This window comes from Lepidochelys kempii, chromosome 7 (genome assembly GCF_965140265.1).
Source record: "Lepidochelys kempii isolate rLepKem1 chromosome 7, rLepKem1.hap2, whole genome shotgun sequence".
Classification (NCBI taxonomy): domain Eukaryota; kingdom Metazoa; phylum Chordata; order Testudines; family Cheloniidae; genus Lepidochelys; species Lepidochelys kempii.
Window position 1 is genome coordinate 41,520,795 of NC_133262.1, and position 17,519 is coordinate 41,538,313.

Here is a 17,519-nt window from a genome sequence, read left to right on the forward strand (position 1 = left end):
TTGGGTTTCTGAGAGTTTGAAAGACAGTACTCTCCTTCTCAGAAATGTCAGTCAGAGACAGCAGGCCAAAGTGAAACCCAGCTGTTAACCAGAGTGGGGGCAAGATCCACCCCAGGATGGTTGAGCAGACCGCATGAAAACTCCTTTTGTTGAGAACAGGCCAGAATCATTGTCATGGAACTGGGGGTAGGTTTTTTTCAAACCAAACATGGGACAGTGTTCTTCTACCAGTTTTTGAATGTTATGATTCCTGATGTCAGGAACCAGTAGGAGAACACTTCAACCTCTCTGGCCACTCAGTAAAAGATTTAAGGGTGGCAATTTTGCAACAGAAAAGCTTCAAAATCAGATTCCAATGAGAAGCTGCTGAGCTTGAATTAATATGTAAACAAGATACCATTAACTTGGGTTTGAATAGAGACTGGGAGTGGCTGGGTCATTACACATATTGAATCTATTTCCCCATGTTAAATATCCTCTCACCTTCTTGTCAACTGTCTAAATGGGCCATCTTGATTATCACTACCAAAGTTTTTTTCTCCTGCTGATAATAGCTCATCTTAATTAATTAGCCTCTTACAGTTTGTATGGCAACTTCCACCTTCTCTGTATGTGTATATATATATATCTTCTTACTATATGTTCCAGTCTATGCATCCGATGAAGTGGGCTGTAGTCCATGAAAGCTTATGCTCTAATAAATTTGTTAGTCTGTAAGGTGCCACAAGTACTCCTGTTATTTTTGCGGATACAGACTAACACGGCTGCTACTCTAAACCTACTTATTTTCTGTGGTCAGTCCCCACACAATCCAGACCAAGCAGTGGAGTAGTATAGGTTGAAGTGATTCACATCCTCCTCCCTGGGAGATGGACGTATTTCCACTTCCTATACAACCTCCCTAGTCCCACCGGAGTCATAAAGTGGCTACCCTTTTCCTTATGGAGGCATGCAGGAGTCATGCCTACAGACTTCTTCCTTCCTTCCAGTCTACCTGGTACGGTAGTCTCCCCCTCACAGCGCCCTTCCTGCCTTTCTCTCAGGAGTTTGGCCCAGGGGACTGGTGAAGGATATTGCTCACAATCAGCAATAAAAGAAAGAGCAAAAACTCTTAAAACCTTTTATAAGAGGTTTTAAGATCCTCTAAACAGAAAGAGACATCTTTAAAGCTGAGATTTTGAGATACCTCAGACAGTTCACCAGACTTCGAAGAATTACATATAAATGGGGGGTTAACTTCATAGGTGCTTATGCTTTTAGAAACTACAACAGTAAAAACACACAAACGCAAAGACCCTAACCTTGAAAAATTGTGTGACTGCTGTGTAATTCTTCCTCATTTGGTTTATAAGTATGTTAAGAAGGTGGAGTAGGAATTCCCTTAAAGTCCTATCTTGTATCGAAGGACTATAAGGTCTTCATTTTTCTGGCTAAAGTTAAGCCTTCTATGGCCTCCTTGTTAAAGAGCATAGTAATACCAGTTGAGGTAGTATTTCTGCCAAACCCATTAGCAGGTGAATAAGATAATCACTCAGACTGAACTTTGGTACAGCAGCCTCAACCCTCAGAGCATTGGCTGCAGTCTCTTATTGTGGAAATCTATGCTTAACTGTGAGAAAGTGCCCCAAAACAGCCCCCCTTCCCCCGCGCACACACACTAAAATTCTTCATCCCGCCTAAAGCTGTTCTTGTTTTTTGGGTTTCACAAGTCTGGACAAATTACCCCTCCTATGAGGGCATGCTTCAGGATAGGCCTTTATCTAGGAGTGAAGCACATCAGAAAATGGGTGCTTCAGATAATCAGGGAAGGATATTCAATGAAACTCATTGTCCCAGTGACAAGTTTGTTATCCCAAATTAAATTAAAATAAACCAACACTATCAACAAGACTTTTCACAGCATCAGAAGATGAAGAGTGCAGTAGTCTATCTCCTACATATTTGAACTACAGAACCAGTTCCATGGAGAGACTGATATTCTGGAAAGGGTACAGTATTGTTTGTGTTACAAAAAGAAACAATCGCATACAGCCCATTCTAGATTTCAGGTCTCCCAACAAGTCCATAAGGAGATCAATATTCCAGATGGAAACACTGAAATTTACCATTACCTTATTATCTTCCCAAAGCTTCAGAATATGAAAATAAACCTTCTGGAGATATGATCAGGGAGACTCACCCGAAAGCACTAGAGTTTTTTCTGCAGCAAGAAGCATTTTCTATACAGAGTACTCCTTTTTTGACTCATAACTTCTACATGGATATTCACAATTGCCTTACCACTTGTATCTTCAAGTGAAAGGAATATATGTCCACCAATGTCTGATAACTTTTCATCATGTTAGACAGGGCCCAGCAGCCATTGCGAAAACCTTGAGAAATATGGCTTTGAACAAACAAGTGGAAGCACCCATTACAATTCACAGAGAAGTCTACCATTTAAGTTATATCTAAAGCCATCTTTATTTCAGAAGTGATGCAGAAGAAGATAGGGAGTGATTCGCCAAATATTTATCCTAAGATCAACTCTCTGAACTAGTTTTTCTCCTGTGTGGCTACCTGGCACAATTCTTGATTCGCTTCCTGTCAGCAATTGGTTAATTCATTCTTAATGTTACATAACAACTATCTAAGAATGGGTCCAGAGAAACTGGTAATCAGTATAGATGCCAGACCCCAGATAGTAGGAATATAACTGGACTCCTGCAAGGATCATCTTTTTGTCCTGTGTTTATACAGTGTCTAGCATGATGGTCTATGAGTAGGCACTTCCATAATACAAATAAAAATATGAGTGGAGGCAGATGTAGCCCAGAGAGGCATATAACCTGTCCAATGCTATGGACTATCAACCTTCATCACTACTTAGAAAATTAGCCTTGATCTACTCCTTGGAACCCTACATGAAGTAGGAAAGTCAGGGTTGACTAGCTCAACAAGACATGCTTAGAACACAAGGAATACATCTATATACCATCTAGTCTTCGGTGCACCACAGGCCAGGTTGGAAGCCTGTTGATTAATGTGTTTGCATGTAAGTCCAGATGGAAAGCCAAAAGAAGAGGAAGAGACATTCAAAAGTAGAGGCTGTTGTCCCCTTATTTCAGAAGTGGGCTAAAAATCCTTCTTTATGCTATTTGCCTCTCAACCACTCGAGAGCAAAGATGGTAAAGAAGATTGTGAAACAGGCCATAGTTATTATAATGACCTTCACATTAATCCTCAGAATTTGTTTCTCAGACCTGATTTAGAGGAAAGTGGAACTTCCTCTCAAAGTCCACACACGCGCACACAGCATAGTGCAAGAGAGATCTATCCTGAGCCAATATCTAGTGTTACCTAACCCATCTTCTGGGAAGCTGAGAGAAAGAAGCGACAGTCATTCATTCTAAGAAGGGTGATAAACACCCTCTTGGAATCTGAGGAAATTCACAAATGATCACTTGTGGCGTAGGTGTTGGCATTACAAGGGACACGCATCAGGGCATAGTCAGTTCAAGCAAAGGACATTCTGATGTTTTTTCAATATGCCCTGATCAGTTAGCTCAAGATCAATACTTTTGCAAAGAGCACTAAATGATTGCAGGCATGCTGCACCATAAGAAACCCATGAGAATCTCTCATCATCATCATATAAGATTCCTGAGGATCACCACTCTTATCAGTCCTCTGGCAATATGCAGGTTCTTATCATGAGCTTGATTTGTGGGCTAATAAAGGCATCTTTCAGCTTCACAGTTGGTAGGTCTCTTCTCACTGAAAGTATCTTGTCTATTCACCACACTTCTTCTCTAAGGGGGTTTTGGAGCATGACATTCTCTAAATGAAACTTTGGTTACACATTCTTTCAAATGTGGTAGTTCTAACTCTAAATGTGGTAGAACTAACCAGGCCTCCATCCCCAAGTCCATGATCTTCTCATATTAGGAAGTGGTATTGTTGTTGTTTTGGTTGAATGCAGATGTCCTAAGTAGAAATGCATGTGTTAGATGTGAACAGACGCTACAGAGGAATAAGGTGCATTTAACACACACATTCAAAGCCTCAGGTACAACTCCTCTCTTTACTTTACACTGTAAAGAGAACAGTGTTTTTGTGAGTGGAGAGATCACACATATCTTATGAGAAGGACTGTAAGGCTACTACAGGGACTTCCATCCACATTTTCTCAAAGGCTGTAGAGTCTTGCTGATGAACTGTTTGTTAAAGGAACAGGGTACTCCTGTAACCCTTAAAATTCCTATTCAGTTCTTCACGGGTAAATTGAATCCTCCTCCCTTCCTAGGGATGACTTATTGCTTCCTAAATCCCACCGTGAAGACTGTCTGATATAGAGGGAACGAGAAAGGGAAAATGCTGTCATAGTGTGAATTTTCATGGTAGGACCCTCCATGGAACTGAGGTACTCAGGGGAAAAAAATAGTAAGCTCTTGAAACAATTACACCTAATTTCTTTTCTGTTATTTTCTGAAAAGGCCTGCACAGTCCATAGATTTATATCAATATTTTCAATTAGCGTAAGCCTTTATTCACTTGCACTCTGATCAGCTCAAACTATGCTAGCAGGAGAGGAAATTATCTGGGTCCAAATGGTATTTGGTGCCCTTCCTCATTTCACCCAAGTATCCATAATACAGCTGTTAGGGAGACACTCACTGCTAAGATCCTGACTGCAGCTTTCTATGTGCTCTGTAATGGGTCATTATATTTTTTTCATATACTCTCCTCTCATGGCTGATTCCCCACTCCGGCACTTCAAGTGCAGAAGGTGGAAGCCTGCAAGGATTCTAAAAGTTAATACTGGCCACTCCAGGCTTGCATTAAATTTCCAAGGTTACATCTTTTTTCTGACCTTGGATGGGTAGATGCTGTGACCACCCAAGTGCGAGAACCCAGGAATTCCTTCTTGTGGGGTATCCTCAAGCCCTTTCACACTCCCTTCAGAGAAGAGCTGAGAAGACAACAGCTGATTTCCTTTGTTTTCTAACAGCTAATTAAACAACGATAGCTAAGTGGTTTGAGCATTGGCCTGCTAAACCCAGGGCTGTGAGTTTAATCCTTGAGGGGGCCATTTAGGATCTGGGGGGAAAAAAAATTGGGGATTGTGCCTGCTTTGAGCAGGGGGTTGGACTAGATGATCTCCTGAGGCCCCTTCCAACTCTGATAGTCCTTGAGTCTATATACACAAACCTCTTAGGATACAAAAATCCAATCCTGTTCTAAAAAAAGGTAAATTTTATTAAAAACAAAAAGAAAGGAAATACATTTGGAACTTAGGCTTTTTGCTAGATTTAAAAAAAAAAAACAATTACAAGGATTAAGTAACAAGATAGCTCTCTAGAGGTCCAGCTTAAAGATTACAAGCAAAACAAAAGCACCTGGGGTTAGCACAGAAGAGTCCACAAGCCATAAAGAAATAAGAGATAAACCTAATCATGTCTTCCAAGACGTTTCCTAATCTACTTACATATCTGGGGTTTCAAATGAGTAGTTTCTAGATATTATCTGGTGATCCATCATACCTGGCCCAAAGCTTTTTACAGCATAGTTCCAGCCCTGTCTCTGCTCTCCGGGAGAACAACACAGACAGACAAAGGGGAAGTTTTTTTCCCAATTTTCAAAAGTTCTAGCCTTCCCATTGGCCCTTTGGTCAGGTGCCCCTCCCTTCCTTTTACCTATGCAGGGTGACTTTTTAACCGTTTACCGTGGTGGTGAGCAAACTTTTTGGCTTGAGGGCCACATCGGGGTTCCAAAACTGTATGGAGGGCCGGGTAGGGAAGGCTTTGCCACCCCAAACAGCCTGATCCCCGCCCCCTATCTGCCCTTTCCCACTTCCCGCCCCCTGACTGCCCCCCTCAGAATCCCCAACCCCCCTTCTCCCTGTCCCCTGACCGCCCCCTCCTGGGACCACCCCCCTGGGACCCTACCCCCTATCCAGCTCCCTCTGCTCCTTATCCCCTGACTGCCCCAACCCCTATCCACACCCCCGCCCCTGACAGGCCCCGCAGGACTCCCATGCCTATCCAACCCCCCCATTCCCCATCCCCTGACTGGCCTCCCCGAACCTCCGCCCCATCCAACCAACCCCTTCTCCCTGTCCCCCGTCTGCCCCCTTGGACTCCCTGCCCCATATCCAACCCCCTGCTCCCCGCCCCCTTACCATGCCACTCAGAGCACCAGGACTGGCAGCTGTGTTGCCCGGCTGGAGCCAGCCACGCTGCCATACTGCCCAGCAGGAGCTCGAAGCCCCGCTGCCCAGAGCACTGGTGGCACAACAAGCTGAGGTTGCGGGGAAGGGGAGACAGCAGGGGTGGGGCCAGGGGCTAGCCTCCCCGTCCAGGAGCTCAAGGGCTGTAAACTATTTTCCCCGTCCAGGAGCTCAAGGGCTGTAAACTTGCTTTACTTGTAAACTATGTAAAACTATGGCCCGTGGGCCATACTCTGCCCACGGGCCATAGTTTTACATAGTTTACAAGTAAAGCAAGTACAGAACTACTACCAAGAAGGATTTATAGCTAACTGGCTGGCTGGGTGTCCATAAAAGGGAGCTACCCCCCACCTTTCATTTATCACATCTTCAAAGGAAACTCAAAGAACAGTACACTTGGCCCTGAAAAAAAACAAAACCCAGCAGCTCCAAAGTAGCATATATCCTATCTGAGCTGGAAATATCTCTGCTTTTCTTCAAAATTTCTCTTTTGTTTTTGTTATTTGACAATATCTGAGGACAAGGAAAGTTTTGTCTGAATGAAAATTAGGTAAGAAATGAGTCAGGATTTGGCTTCTTTCTGCAGATGTATATATTCAATTATTAATATTGCTTTCTGTTTAAATTCAAATTTCTTAAAGGGCGGTGTTATACATATAGGGACAAAATCCGCCTAGCCATTTTGCATGTGCTCAGTGATAACTCGGGAGCAAGTAACTTTTTCTCCTCTTGCTTGACCTGTATAAGGACCAGGCAGAATTGCAGTCCCTGTACCTCATCCTTAGTTCCTCAGGGATTCATGATATTCCATAGGGGGCAGAGAGGAGGTTGAACTATGGCCCTCACTGCCTCTCTTATCCACACACCATACAGGACCAGCAATGCAAGGAGTAGGAAAGACTGCACACCCTTAAATAGTGCAACACTGTACCTCCCATTACACTTACCTACATAACAGACAGGACTTAGCCCATAAACAAGAAACGAGACTGGAAAGTTGCCTTACAGGTAAAGAAACATTTTACTTACTTATTTCATCTCTGTGTACATGATCTTACACACAAAGGAATGCAGATAGCTGATTACTATTATTGATATTCTATTTGTGTCCATTCCTTTTCATGCATGTGTTTAAATTAATAGAAATGGTCTTTAATTGGTGTTATGCAAGAGCGAGGAGAGGAGAGTAATCATTTAGGAGAGTAAGATCTGGGGGTGCTTTGGAGCAACAGAAATGTAAGATTTTTTTCTGCTGCTGAAGCAGAATTTATAGCAGGTCTATTATTTAATAGACACTTCCAAATCTGATCTTAACTAAAATTTTGAACTTTAAAAACTAGACGGAATAATACCTTGTGGTTGAAATCTTTGGCAGCTAAGCACAGGACTTTCAATCTTTGGAAATATGGTGCAACTCCAGTATTGCATTACGACTAAAATAAAACCAGTGGCTTTTCCTCAACTTTTGGGTAAAAGTCTAGATAAACAGAAATGGACAGAACTGGGGGTGAAGGAAACCGCGCATTATTTCAACATGACTGATGGTCTCTGACAGAAAGATGAGAATTGCTTAAATAGAGTAGATGCTATTTATGTGGTTTTTCTTCTATTTAAAGAATGTTTTCAAATGAAAGGTTTCATGTAAGTAGTATCATTATGAATGCATTATATTAGCACCCACTGAAATTACTACAGTCAGAGTTTTGTCAGCCTTTCCATTAAAACCTCCTATTTTCAAGCTTGTTTTGAGATGGTTAGTTTAGTCTGAAAAAAGGTCCAAACCAAAAGTGAATTGTTCTAGAAAATGTGAATAAAATTTTTTTCTGCCATTTAAGTCACAAGAAGGTTTCAAAAGTTCTCTGGGTATGCAACACATCCTGTAAGACACAGAAAATTTTCATAATGTGAACTAGTACTTTTGGATATGCAGACTGTGGTAGTGATTTTTGTAATGTTTTTCTAGGACCTGGATAGAGACCACTAATTTAATTCACATAGTCCACCAAACAAGCATCAGATTATTATGATTTGGGTCTGATTTTAATGAACATAGGTGAAATACTTCATTATTAGTTCCCTAAGGCAGCAAGTCCCTCTGCTCCAAATTACAAAATTATTTTTAGTATGGAGAATTTCTAGACAGGCATGATGCTCTAGATTAAAGTATCAGTAAGTAGACCCTGAAATAACATGCAATATTTTTATACAGTATCAAGATTTTGTCTCTTTCTGTGTCATTATATTCAGCTTCTTTTAAAAATCACCAGATTATAAATATGGACTGAGATTGGTGATCTTGTCTCTTAAGAATGTGTTTTGTATGCTTGTGAGGCTCAGTCTTTCCACTGATAACATATCTGACATGGAGTATCATTTCTAATAATCTTTTGAGATTTAGAGCCATTATCTCAGAGCTATTAATTTATTTTATTAAGAAAACAAATCAGAGTATACCCAAAACACTTAGTTCAAGGAATATTTTAAGTATTAAGGTTTTTAACATTTGGGAAAATATCTGAAGTGGTCTTGAGTATCACTGATGCTATTGCCATTAGGGCACCAGTGAGCAGCCATTAATTGACTTACCAGATATGTTAAGAAAGGAGCTATGAACATTATTACATGACCTTAAAAGCTACTGGATATTTTGAGGTTATGAAAACATTAGTGAGGCTAAGGGAAAAAATGTATTAGGTAAAGTGCAGTCAGTGTGTGGAAAATTACAGAAAATATTACTCTTATGTGGTAAAAAAAAACAAAAAACCTCTGAGACTTATAGACATAGACATGCAGAAATGATTGTCATTAACAAGTTTAATGAACTAAACACAGTAAATTATAAAAAAAAAAAAGTACTGCAGTAATTAGGATTATAAAACTTTTATTTTTTTTATTTAAGTAGGTGTGTCTGTTAGAGGGGGTGTTGGTAGTATTGCCTAACATTAAGGTTTATATGCATATATATAAATGCCACTATAGTTAAGGTTGGCTCATGACATCTATTTAAAGATCAACCTTTCTAAGTCCTCTAAAATTGTCATGCTTAGTTGGATTTCTTTGAAACTGGTGTGCCTCAGGAGGGTGTCATTTGAGCCAGGGTTCCAAAGATATATGCTCAGAAAAAAAAAAGTTTTAAAAAAATTTCTAGGTGGGTTTTTTTTTTTTTTGCCCAGAGTTAGAGATAAAACCATTATTATGATGCAGGTCAAAATGGTCTCAATCTGTCAAGTTTTATGCAAGGTAGTGCATGGCAGCCACTAAATCTTTGAGGGACCCAAACTGAGAATGGTATTACAAAATGTACGTTTTTGATGTGCCGATACTGAAAAATGTCTGGAAGGTTTCCTTTCCTGCTATTTTATATGCTTTAAAGCTTAAATCTTGTAAGTGCTCTAAAATCTGAACTGTTAATTGGCTTGCTTTGAAATTTGATGTGCCTTATGAGAGCATTATATGGTGTTAGTGATCCAAATTGGGATTATTTAACCAATGGGTTCCTGAGTTACAGGGTCCCTCCAAAAAAGTTTCCTTTTGGTGTTTTGTACTGTTAAACTGAGAAGTACTAATGATTGGATGAGTAACAGACCTCTTGAAGGCTCTGAACTCCCCATTCCACTAACATATCTAAGGATAGGTTAATGACAAACCTCCTCCTAAAACAAAAGAAGTTTTGGACTGAATCACTGGATGTTCCTAATTTGAGAGTCCACATGTGGCAATTTTATTTTGGGGGGAATGTAATCAAAATATTTCGAGGTAGAAAATAGGTACGTGAATTCTTCCTGGGAGGAGAGGTGTGTTAGGGGAGCAGGTGATTGGAGGAATAGGAAAGAGGGGTTTGGGGCTGTTGCAAGGGGAGGGAGTTGATTGGGTGGGGGGACAAATGGGGATGGATGGTAGGGGAAGCGAGATAGATTGGGGGCTCAGGCGTGAGGGAGGCTTGGTACCCCTCAGCTCTGCCAGTGCACTCCAACCCCACTGCACCCTCAGCTCTGTGAATGTACCTCAACCTTCCTGCACGGCAACAACCCAGCTCTTGCAGTGCCTCCCAACCTGTCTGACCCCCACAGCTCTGCCAGTGCACTCCAAACCCCTGCTCCTCAGCTCTGCCAGTGCATTCCGACCCCTCTGCACCCCACAGCTCTTCCGGTGCATCCCAACCACCCTGCATCACATGTGCCAGTACACACCAACTACCCTATACACCACAGCTCCACCCATGCACACCAAACTGGCTTCCCCATCCCCCTGCACTTCCCAGCTGCCCTGCAATGAACCCCAACCACCCTGAACCTCAACCTTCTTACACCCCCAGTGCTGCCAGTGCATCCCAACAGGTGCAGAAAAGAGCTACCAGGATCATCAGAGGAATGGAGAACCTTCCTTATGAGAGGAGACTTAAGGAGCTGGGCTTGGTTAGCCTAACAAAATGAAGGCTGAGGGGAGACATGATTGCTCTCTATAAATTCATCAGAGGGATAAACACCAGGGAGGGAGAGGAAGTGTTATTTAAGTTAAGAGCCAATGTTATCACAAGAACAAATGGATATAAACTGGCCATCAACAAGTTCAGACTTCAAATTAGCTGAAGGTTTTTAACCTTCGGATGGGTGAAGTTCTGGAACAGCCTTCCAAGGGGAGGGAGTAGTGGGGGCAAAAAAACTAACTTGTTTTAAATCTGAGCTTGATACATTTATGGAGGGGATGGTATGATCAGGTTGTCTACACTGGCATACGGCCCCTCTCTGTCTGTTATTAGCAAATATCTCCAGTGGCCAGAAGTGGGACATTAGATGGGAAAGGCTCCAAGTTACTACAGAGAATTCTTTCCCAGGGGTCTGGCTGGTTGGTCTTGCCCATTTGCTCAGGATCTAACTGCCATATTTAAGGTTGGAAAGGAATTTTTCCCCAGGTCAGCTTGGCAGAGACCCTGGGGTTTTTTCACCTTCCTCTGCAGTGGGAAGTATGAGTCACTTGCTGGTTTGAATGAGAATAAATGGTAGATTCGCTGAAGACTTCAGTAACTCAGCCAAAGGTTATGGACCAATTGCCAGAGTGGTGGGGAGGTTCTGCAGCCTGCAATGAGCAAGTGGTCAGACTAGATGATCATGATGATCCCTTCTGGCCTTAAAGTCTATGAGTCTAAAAAAGCCCTACATCCCACAGTGCTGCCAGGGCACCTACTGCACCCTAACCCCCCAGCTCTACCAGTGCACCCCAACCCCTCTGAACCCCAACCAGCTCTTCTAGTGAACCCTAACCGTCCTTCACCCTGCAGATCTGCCAGTGTACCATTGAACCCCATCTTCCCTCTGTTCCCCTGGGGCTGGCTAATAATCATTGGAAATTATTTGGATATACTCCAGGTGCGGTCAGTGTATTAGGTGTACCTACATTAAATGTTCGAGGCCGTAGTTGGGCCTGTTTGGTAGAAGTGTGTTTGTGAGGTGAGGATGTCTATGGATTACTTTGTGGTTTGTGACAGCAGTGATTATGATAAGAGGTCTATTTTTTGCACCCTCTGATGTGTGTTGAAAAAGGGAAGAGCTGCATGTATATCTTCAGAATCCACTATACATCATTTCAGTGCAGAATTGTGTACATTCTATAATTAGCAGGGCACAGGGGTTTAACTGTACTGAATGGTGGATGCGGTAGTTAGCTGTGCTTGGTAGAGGTGTGTTTGCAACATCTATGGATTACTTTGAGGAGTGTGACAGAGGTGTGACTGTGATATGAGGACATCTGTTTTCTACCCTCTTGTTGTGTGAGAAAAGGGAAGAAGTGCATGTGTACCTTCAGGATGCAACATGCATAATTTCTATGCAGAATTGTGTAGGTTATGTCAATAGAAGGGTATAGTGCTTTTATTATAAAGGATATTTTCAGAAGTGAGGTGGAATATGAAAAGATTCTGATGCTTTAGTGATGGTTAATGAAAGTGAGATGGTGTCCTGTGAGTAAGTGTAAGGTTGTTGTAAAAGGCTGTGAAATGGTTTTTAAATTGTGTACATGTGGTATTCTTTCTGGGGAGTTGGCTAATTGTGTGGGTGTATACTAGGATCTGGAACCTCCTGAATCTAGTAGTGCTGAGAACTAGTATGTGCATATTAAGATATTGCTTAAAGAAGGTAGCGGGAAGATGGTGTGGGCAACCTTTTTGTCCTTTAATAGTGTTAGATAGTATCCTGTGGGTGAATGTGAATGGGTTGTAAAAGGAGATAAAGCACTTGTACATTTCAGCAGCTGTGGGGTTGGCAGAGTAAAGAGGTGTGTGTGTTAATGGAGCATATTGGGGCATTGCTGAGAGAGAGCAGAGTTAAGTTTGCACAGGCAACTTTAACTGAATTTTCTGGTTTGCAGACGTTTGAGTTTTGCTCAACTCTACATATCATCTTAACTCTTCATTCACATCACTTTTTACCATTGAATGAGAGAGAGAGAGAGAGTGTGTGTGTGTGTGTGTGTGTGTGTGTGTAATTTAAAGTTACAGTTGCATGAATTTCTTTTAAAGCAAAGGAAAAGTGTGGCCTACAGTGAGGAGGGTTTCTAAGTATAGAGGTAAAATGCAAAACATCATTGTTTTCTTCTTACCTGGTAAGACACTGTAACTGGATTCATGTCCACTCAAACCTATAAGAGAGTCAAATACTTCTGTAATGCCATCATCAATATTAATAAGGGGAACGCTTGGTACTACAGCAACAGTAGTTGAAGTCTTAATCTGTGGTTGTCTGTTTGGTCTGTGGTTTGCTGAGGAACCCTTTCTTGATCCTCTATAGCGCATTCTCCTTCTTTGCCGCCTAGGAATTCCATTTGTTTGATTTTCAACAAAATCAATACACCAACAGACAAGCAGGAAATAATAAAACAAAGATGCAGTCTGCATGTTTTTCTCTTCACAAGCAGTGCCCTAAAAAAGAAAAAGTGAGATATAGATACAGCTTTTTATAGTATATGTCATGTAATGCAAGTTTAAAACACAGTTTTCAGAAAATGCTTAGACTGCTCCAGGGTGGATTTGGTTTAAATCATGATTTAAATCACTGGTCAGGAAGACTTGATTTAATCATAGATTTCTACATAAAAGTGCATTCTTGTTGGTTGTTATAACCTTAATACATATTCTTCACAACTTAGAGATAGATGTAGGTTTCATTTTTAGAAGGTACACACTATACATTTTTAAGTGATTTATTTTAAAAACTTTTCAGACTAGTTTTACAGCTATATCAGAAAATGAATGATTGTTTGGTTATTTCATTTACCAAAGGTAATTGAAGCAGATATTTATGAAGTCATTGGGAGGTGAACTGTCTCCAATTCAACAGGTTAATCGTTAATATTTGGAGGATTTTCTTGCCATGATGTATTAGGAGGAGAACATCACCAGACAGACATTTAAATTGTTTTATTTATCTAAAACAACAAAGTTATGTATTCTGGATTTTTTTCTTCAACAGCAAAGGTATAATATTTTAGCAAAACAAGCATATGAATTTTTGAATTTAGTTAAACATTCAAGTTTTTTGAAATCAGGTTTGTTTTTGTTAAAATAAAATAGTTAAATGAAAATAGTGAAATGAAATATTAAAAAAAAATTAAATTGACTATGTCAGCCAGATCAACATAAGAAACTTAAAATATTGGCTTCTGCAGCTAACTCAGTCATCTTCACCTTCATTTTCCTGTTTGTTCATCACCTGGAAAAGAAAAACCAGCTTTCCTACTTTTTCAGGTCCCAAATGATTTCTCAGTTTGGAATGAATTAGTCCAAAGGAAGAAAATATTCTTTCTACACTGTCAGAAGAAGTTACTGCTGTTAAAAGTGAGATTATCACTTCAACAGTCTCTGAATCCAAGTGCTTAAGTGAATTCCACCAGTTGACTGGTGTGACTTTCTTTAAAACATCATCAACAAACATATATTTCTTGAATGGTTCTTATTCCCAAACTGATTCTCTTTTATGGCCTGCTGCCATTGTAGGTTTTCCTTTCTAGTGAGAGAATGGTATGGTAGATCTCAAATCAATGAAGGCTACACTCAGAAAGACCTCAAGACTTCTGGAATATGCTGCTCAAACAGTTTCACTTTTGTTTCTACTGCCTGTCCCTCCCTTCTCACATTTATCTCTAGACTTCTTCTCTTTGTCCAGATCTGTTCCACCCCCAACATTCTTCTATTTATTGAACTTTTTGAAACTTTGCACTTTTAGAGAGAGGTACGGGATTGACTCTGTACATAAATTTGCAGAGGGACAATAGGGTTGAGGTCTGTTACTTCTAACCTCTATTTATTTATTTAAAAACATTTTTGCTGTTAACAAGCATGTTATCTCTGGAGACACAAATCCACAGTTTGAGAACTGTAAAACTAAGCATCTCTGATGGTATCTTCTAGACTGAGCACTGAGTCCCATTGGGTAGGTAGAAAGATTAACCTAAATAATCTATACAGAAGCCCCTGGAACCCCATAAGATTGGGTCCCTAATCGATGAACTATTGACATTCATTTACAGAACTTTTCTTAAGCATTACATGAATATATTGTCTCATACTATAGAATTAGAATTTATGATCCCTATTCCATGATGAGACATATAGCTCAAAGATATATCTTAATTAAAACTATATTTAGATAGGTTTTTCCTCAAAAAGTATTTTATTAAAAAAATCCTATTTAAATTTAAAAAATCAATTTAAAAAAAATTTTAATCATTGATTTTTATCCACCCTGGATTGCTCTCATATCCCAAAATGGCAGGTTGGCATGGACAATTCAATCTGTTGGATAAAGTCTGTAATGACAGAGCTCTCTAACCAGTCTTGTAATTTTGACTCTCTGTAGTTGAGCAGTACACTTGAATTCAAATATAGCCCTGGATACAGGGATACTGTGTTCAGGCAGCATGGATCTGGAAATCCCTTCCTGAATATGGAACAGATTTCCAGATTCATACCACTCAAATACATGTTCACTGCTCATCTAATAAGTAACTGGCGGTACATTTGGGGCTAGATTTAAGTTTATGGTAGTAGTTCATTGTATTGTCAGAATGATAATTGTTAGTTTTCTGTTAGATACAAATCGTGCCTCCAGCCCAGGCAGCAGACAAGAGTTCATTGATGGCTGTAATTAAAGGAATGCTTTCTCCAACCCTTGACCACCACTGTTGCTTATGGCTGCCTGACCTCTGCAACTCAGGAATGATGGTTTCTTCACACATTGGCAAATCCACTTCTTTCTGTTGTGTCCCAAATCATCTTTAGTGAAGAACACAAGGGCTATAATCTAAAAGGATTGTTCCATATTGAGTTGTTCCCTACGCTATTAAAAACACATCTCAAAATAGCTAGATCATGGAGTTACTGAAGAAGTGGCGTTTTACCCACGAAAGCTTATGCCCAAATAAATCTGTTAGTCTTTAAGGTGCTACCAGACTCTTTGTTGTATTTTTGGAGTTAGTACACTGAACCAGTCATCAAATTATGTTTACTGTCACCAACAAGCAGGGTTAAAAAAAACCCCACTAGACATGATTCCAGCATTTTCTGGAATACAGCAAGCATGTCACACAGCTGTTTTTCAAGTGTGGAATGCACTCCAAAAAGAGGTACTTATGACAAGTATTTCACCAGCTTTTGTCCTCTGACTTGTTGTGACAATCTTGTAGATGCTAACATTATTATCCTACAAAGATGAGAAAATGGGACCTTCTCTGATGAGGACTTGTGATTTGGAATACACCTCACCATCTTTAAAAAAAACAACGAGGAGTCCTTGTGGCACCTTAGAGACTAACAAATTTATTTGGGCATAAGCTTTCGTGGGCTATAACCCGCCATCTTTATAGACTAGACTAAATCTGTGGCATTCTTCCAAGAGAGGCTTAAAGCAAGTACTTTCCTTTCTTTTCTAAGCTCTTCAAGCAGGGTTTGTATTTATCTTTGTGCCTTGTAAAGCACTGAGCTCATTAGAGCTTAGCAAATAATAGATTATGATAGTGCGGTAGGGCTTTATTTGTGTTTTGGAGAGATGTTGTGAGGGATTTTGTTCTGGCACTAGCTTTCCTTAGCCATACTGACCTTTTGTTCTTGTAAATTAAATTTTTAGTTAAATTCTGTTAAGTGTCCAGAATCTTTTGAGTATTAGTCATGGCCTTAAGAGAAAGTGTTGTATAACCCTAGGACAGTGGTCCCCAAACTTTTCACGGTCATGCCCCTCCTTATTCCGGTCTGCACACACCCCCCTCACTGGGAGACAGGAGTGGGGCCACTGCTTGGGGAGGCAGGTGCGGACAGGGGCAAGGGGGCTGAGGCTGGGGTCGCAGCTGGGGCTGGAACAGAGCCACAGCCAGGGGCCGAGGCAGGAAGTAGGTCTGGGATCAGAGCTGGGAGTGGAAGCCGTGGCCAGGCCACGGTCAGGGGCCAAGGCTGGGGGTAGGTCTGGGCCCTGCCATGCCCCCCCAACGTTCCTCTGTGCTCTCTCTAGTGGGGATACGCCCCATAGTTTGGGGACCTCTGCCCTAGGAGCTAGAATAATTTTTTCACCTGAACTAGACTTCATTTAAAACAGAATTCAAAGTGGCAATATTTTGGGATCCCAACAACTGAGGCAAAAATGAAGTTCCTTTTAATATTTACAGTTTCACAAATTACAGTAGCAACATCCATTTAAAATGCTGAAATAGAAGACATCTAGTACATTTAATATTAGGAAAGGTAAAGTTAAGTAGTTGATGTCTTTTTAGGTATCCATTTAATCAAAAATATTTCTAGGAAATAGCTGTGATTTTTTTTGTGTTTGCACAGTATTAGTGATGAGATTGACCCAAGATGTCATGCTTGTCATGCAAGCAATGTCAGAGCGTAAGAAATTTAGATCTGTTCTCTAGTACAAAAACTGGAAGCCATAATCCCATATTTACAGTACAAATGCGTGGGCATTAAATTTTCATACTCTAGTTCTTATAACATGAAGCACCCACAAAAACCTGTATTTTCTGTGATTTTAATAGTCCTCTGTCTTAAACTAGATTTTGGTTTCTGATGTTGACTGTATACATAATGCGTGTAATTGTAAATAATACTGAGTTAGAGGATGTCACTAAGTCTGAGTGACCATCCTTGATAGATGAATAACAAGTTAGCAATTGCTGTAATTTAGTGAAATGAAGTCAGCACATCCCCTTTCAAATAATGCCTTTATATTGGTGCATAGATAGTTGTAAGATGTTGTCTCAGTTTCTTGATCTTAAAACAGTTTTTTAATCACCATGATTTTTTTTTCTGCTAATGTGTCAGGTCATT

General features: G+C 40.5%; 2 protein-coding genes across 7 annotated transcripts in view; one reads left to right on the forward strand and one right to left on the reverse strand.

Moving 5' to 3' along the window:
- CENPP (centromere protein P) overlaps positions 1-17,519 on the forward strand; it is a 318,797-nt gene that overhangs the window by 212,003 nt on the left and 89,275 nt on the right. The window lies entirely within an intron of this gene.
- The window catches only part of ECM2 (extracellular matrix protein 2), a 39,556-nt gene that overhangs the window by 19,016 nt on the left and 3,021 nt on the right, over positions 1-17,519 (reverse strand). For all 4 annotated transcript variants that reach the window (XM_073352351.1, XM_073352349.1, XM_073352352.1 and 1 more), the window contains exon 2: positions 12,803-13,121. In XM_073352351.1, coding sequence (XP_073208452.1) covers positions 12,803-13,097 — 295 coding nt within the window. In that variant the 5' untranslated portion in view covers positions 13,098-13,121. The remainder of the gene's footprint in view (positions 1-12,802; positions 13,122-17,519) is intronic.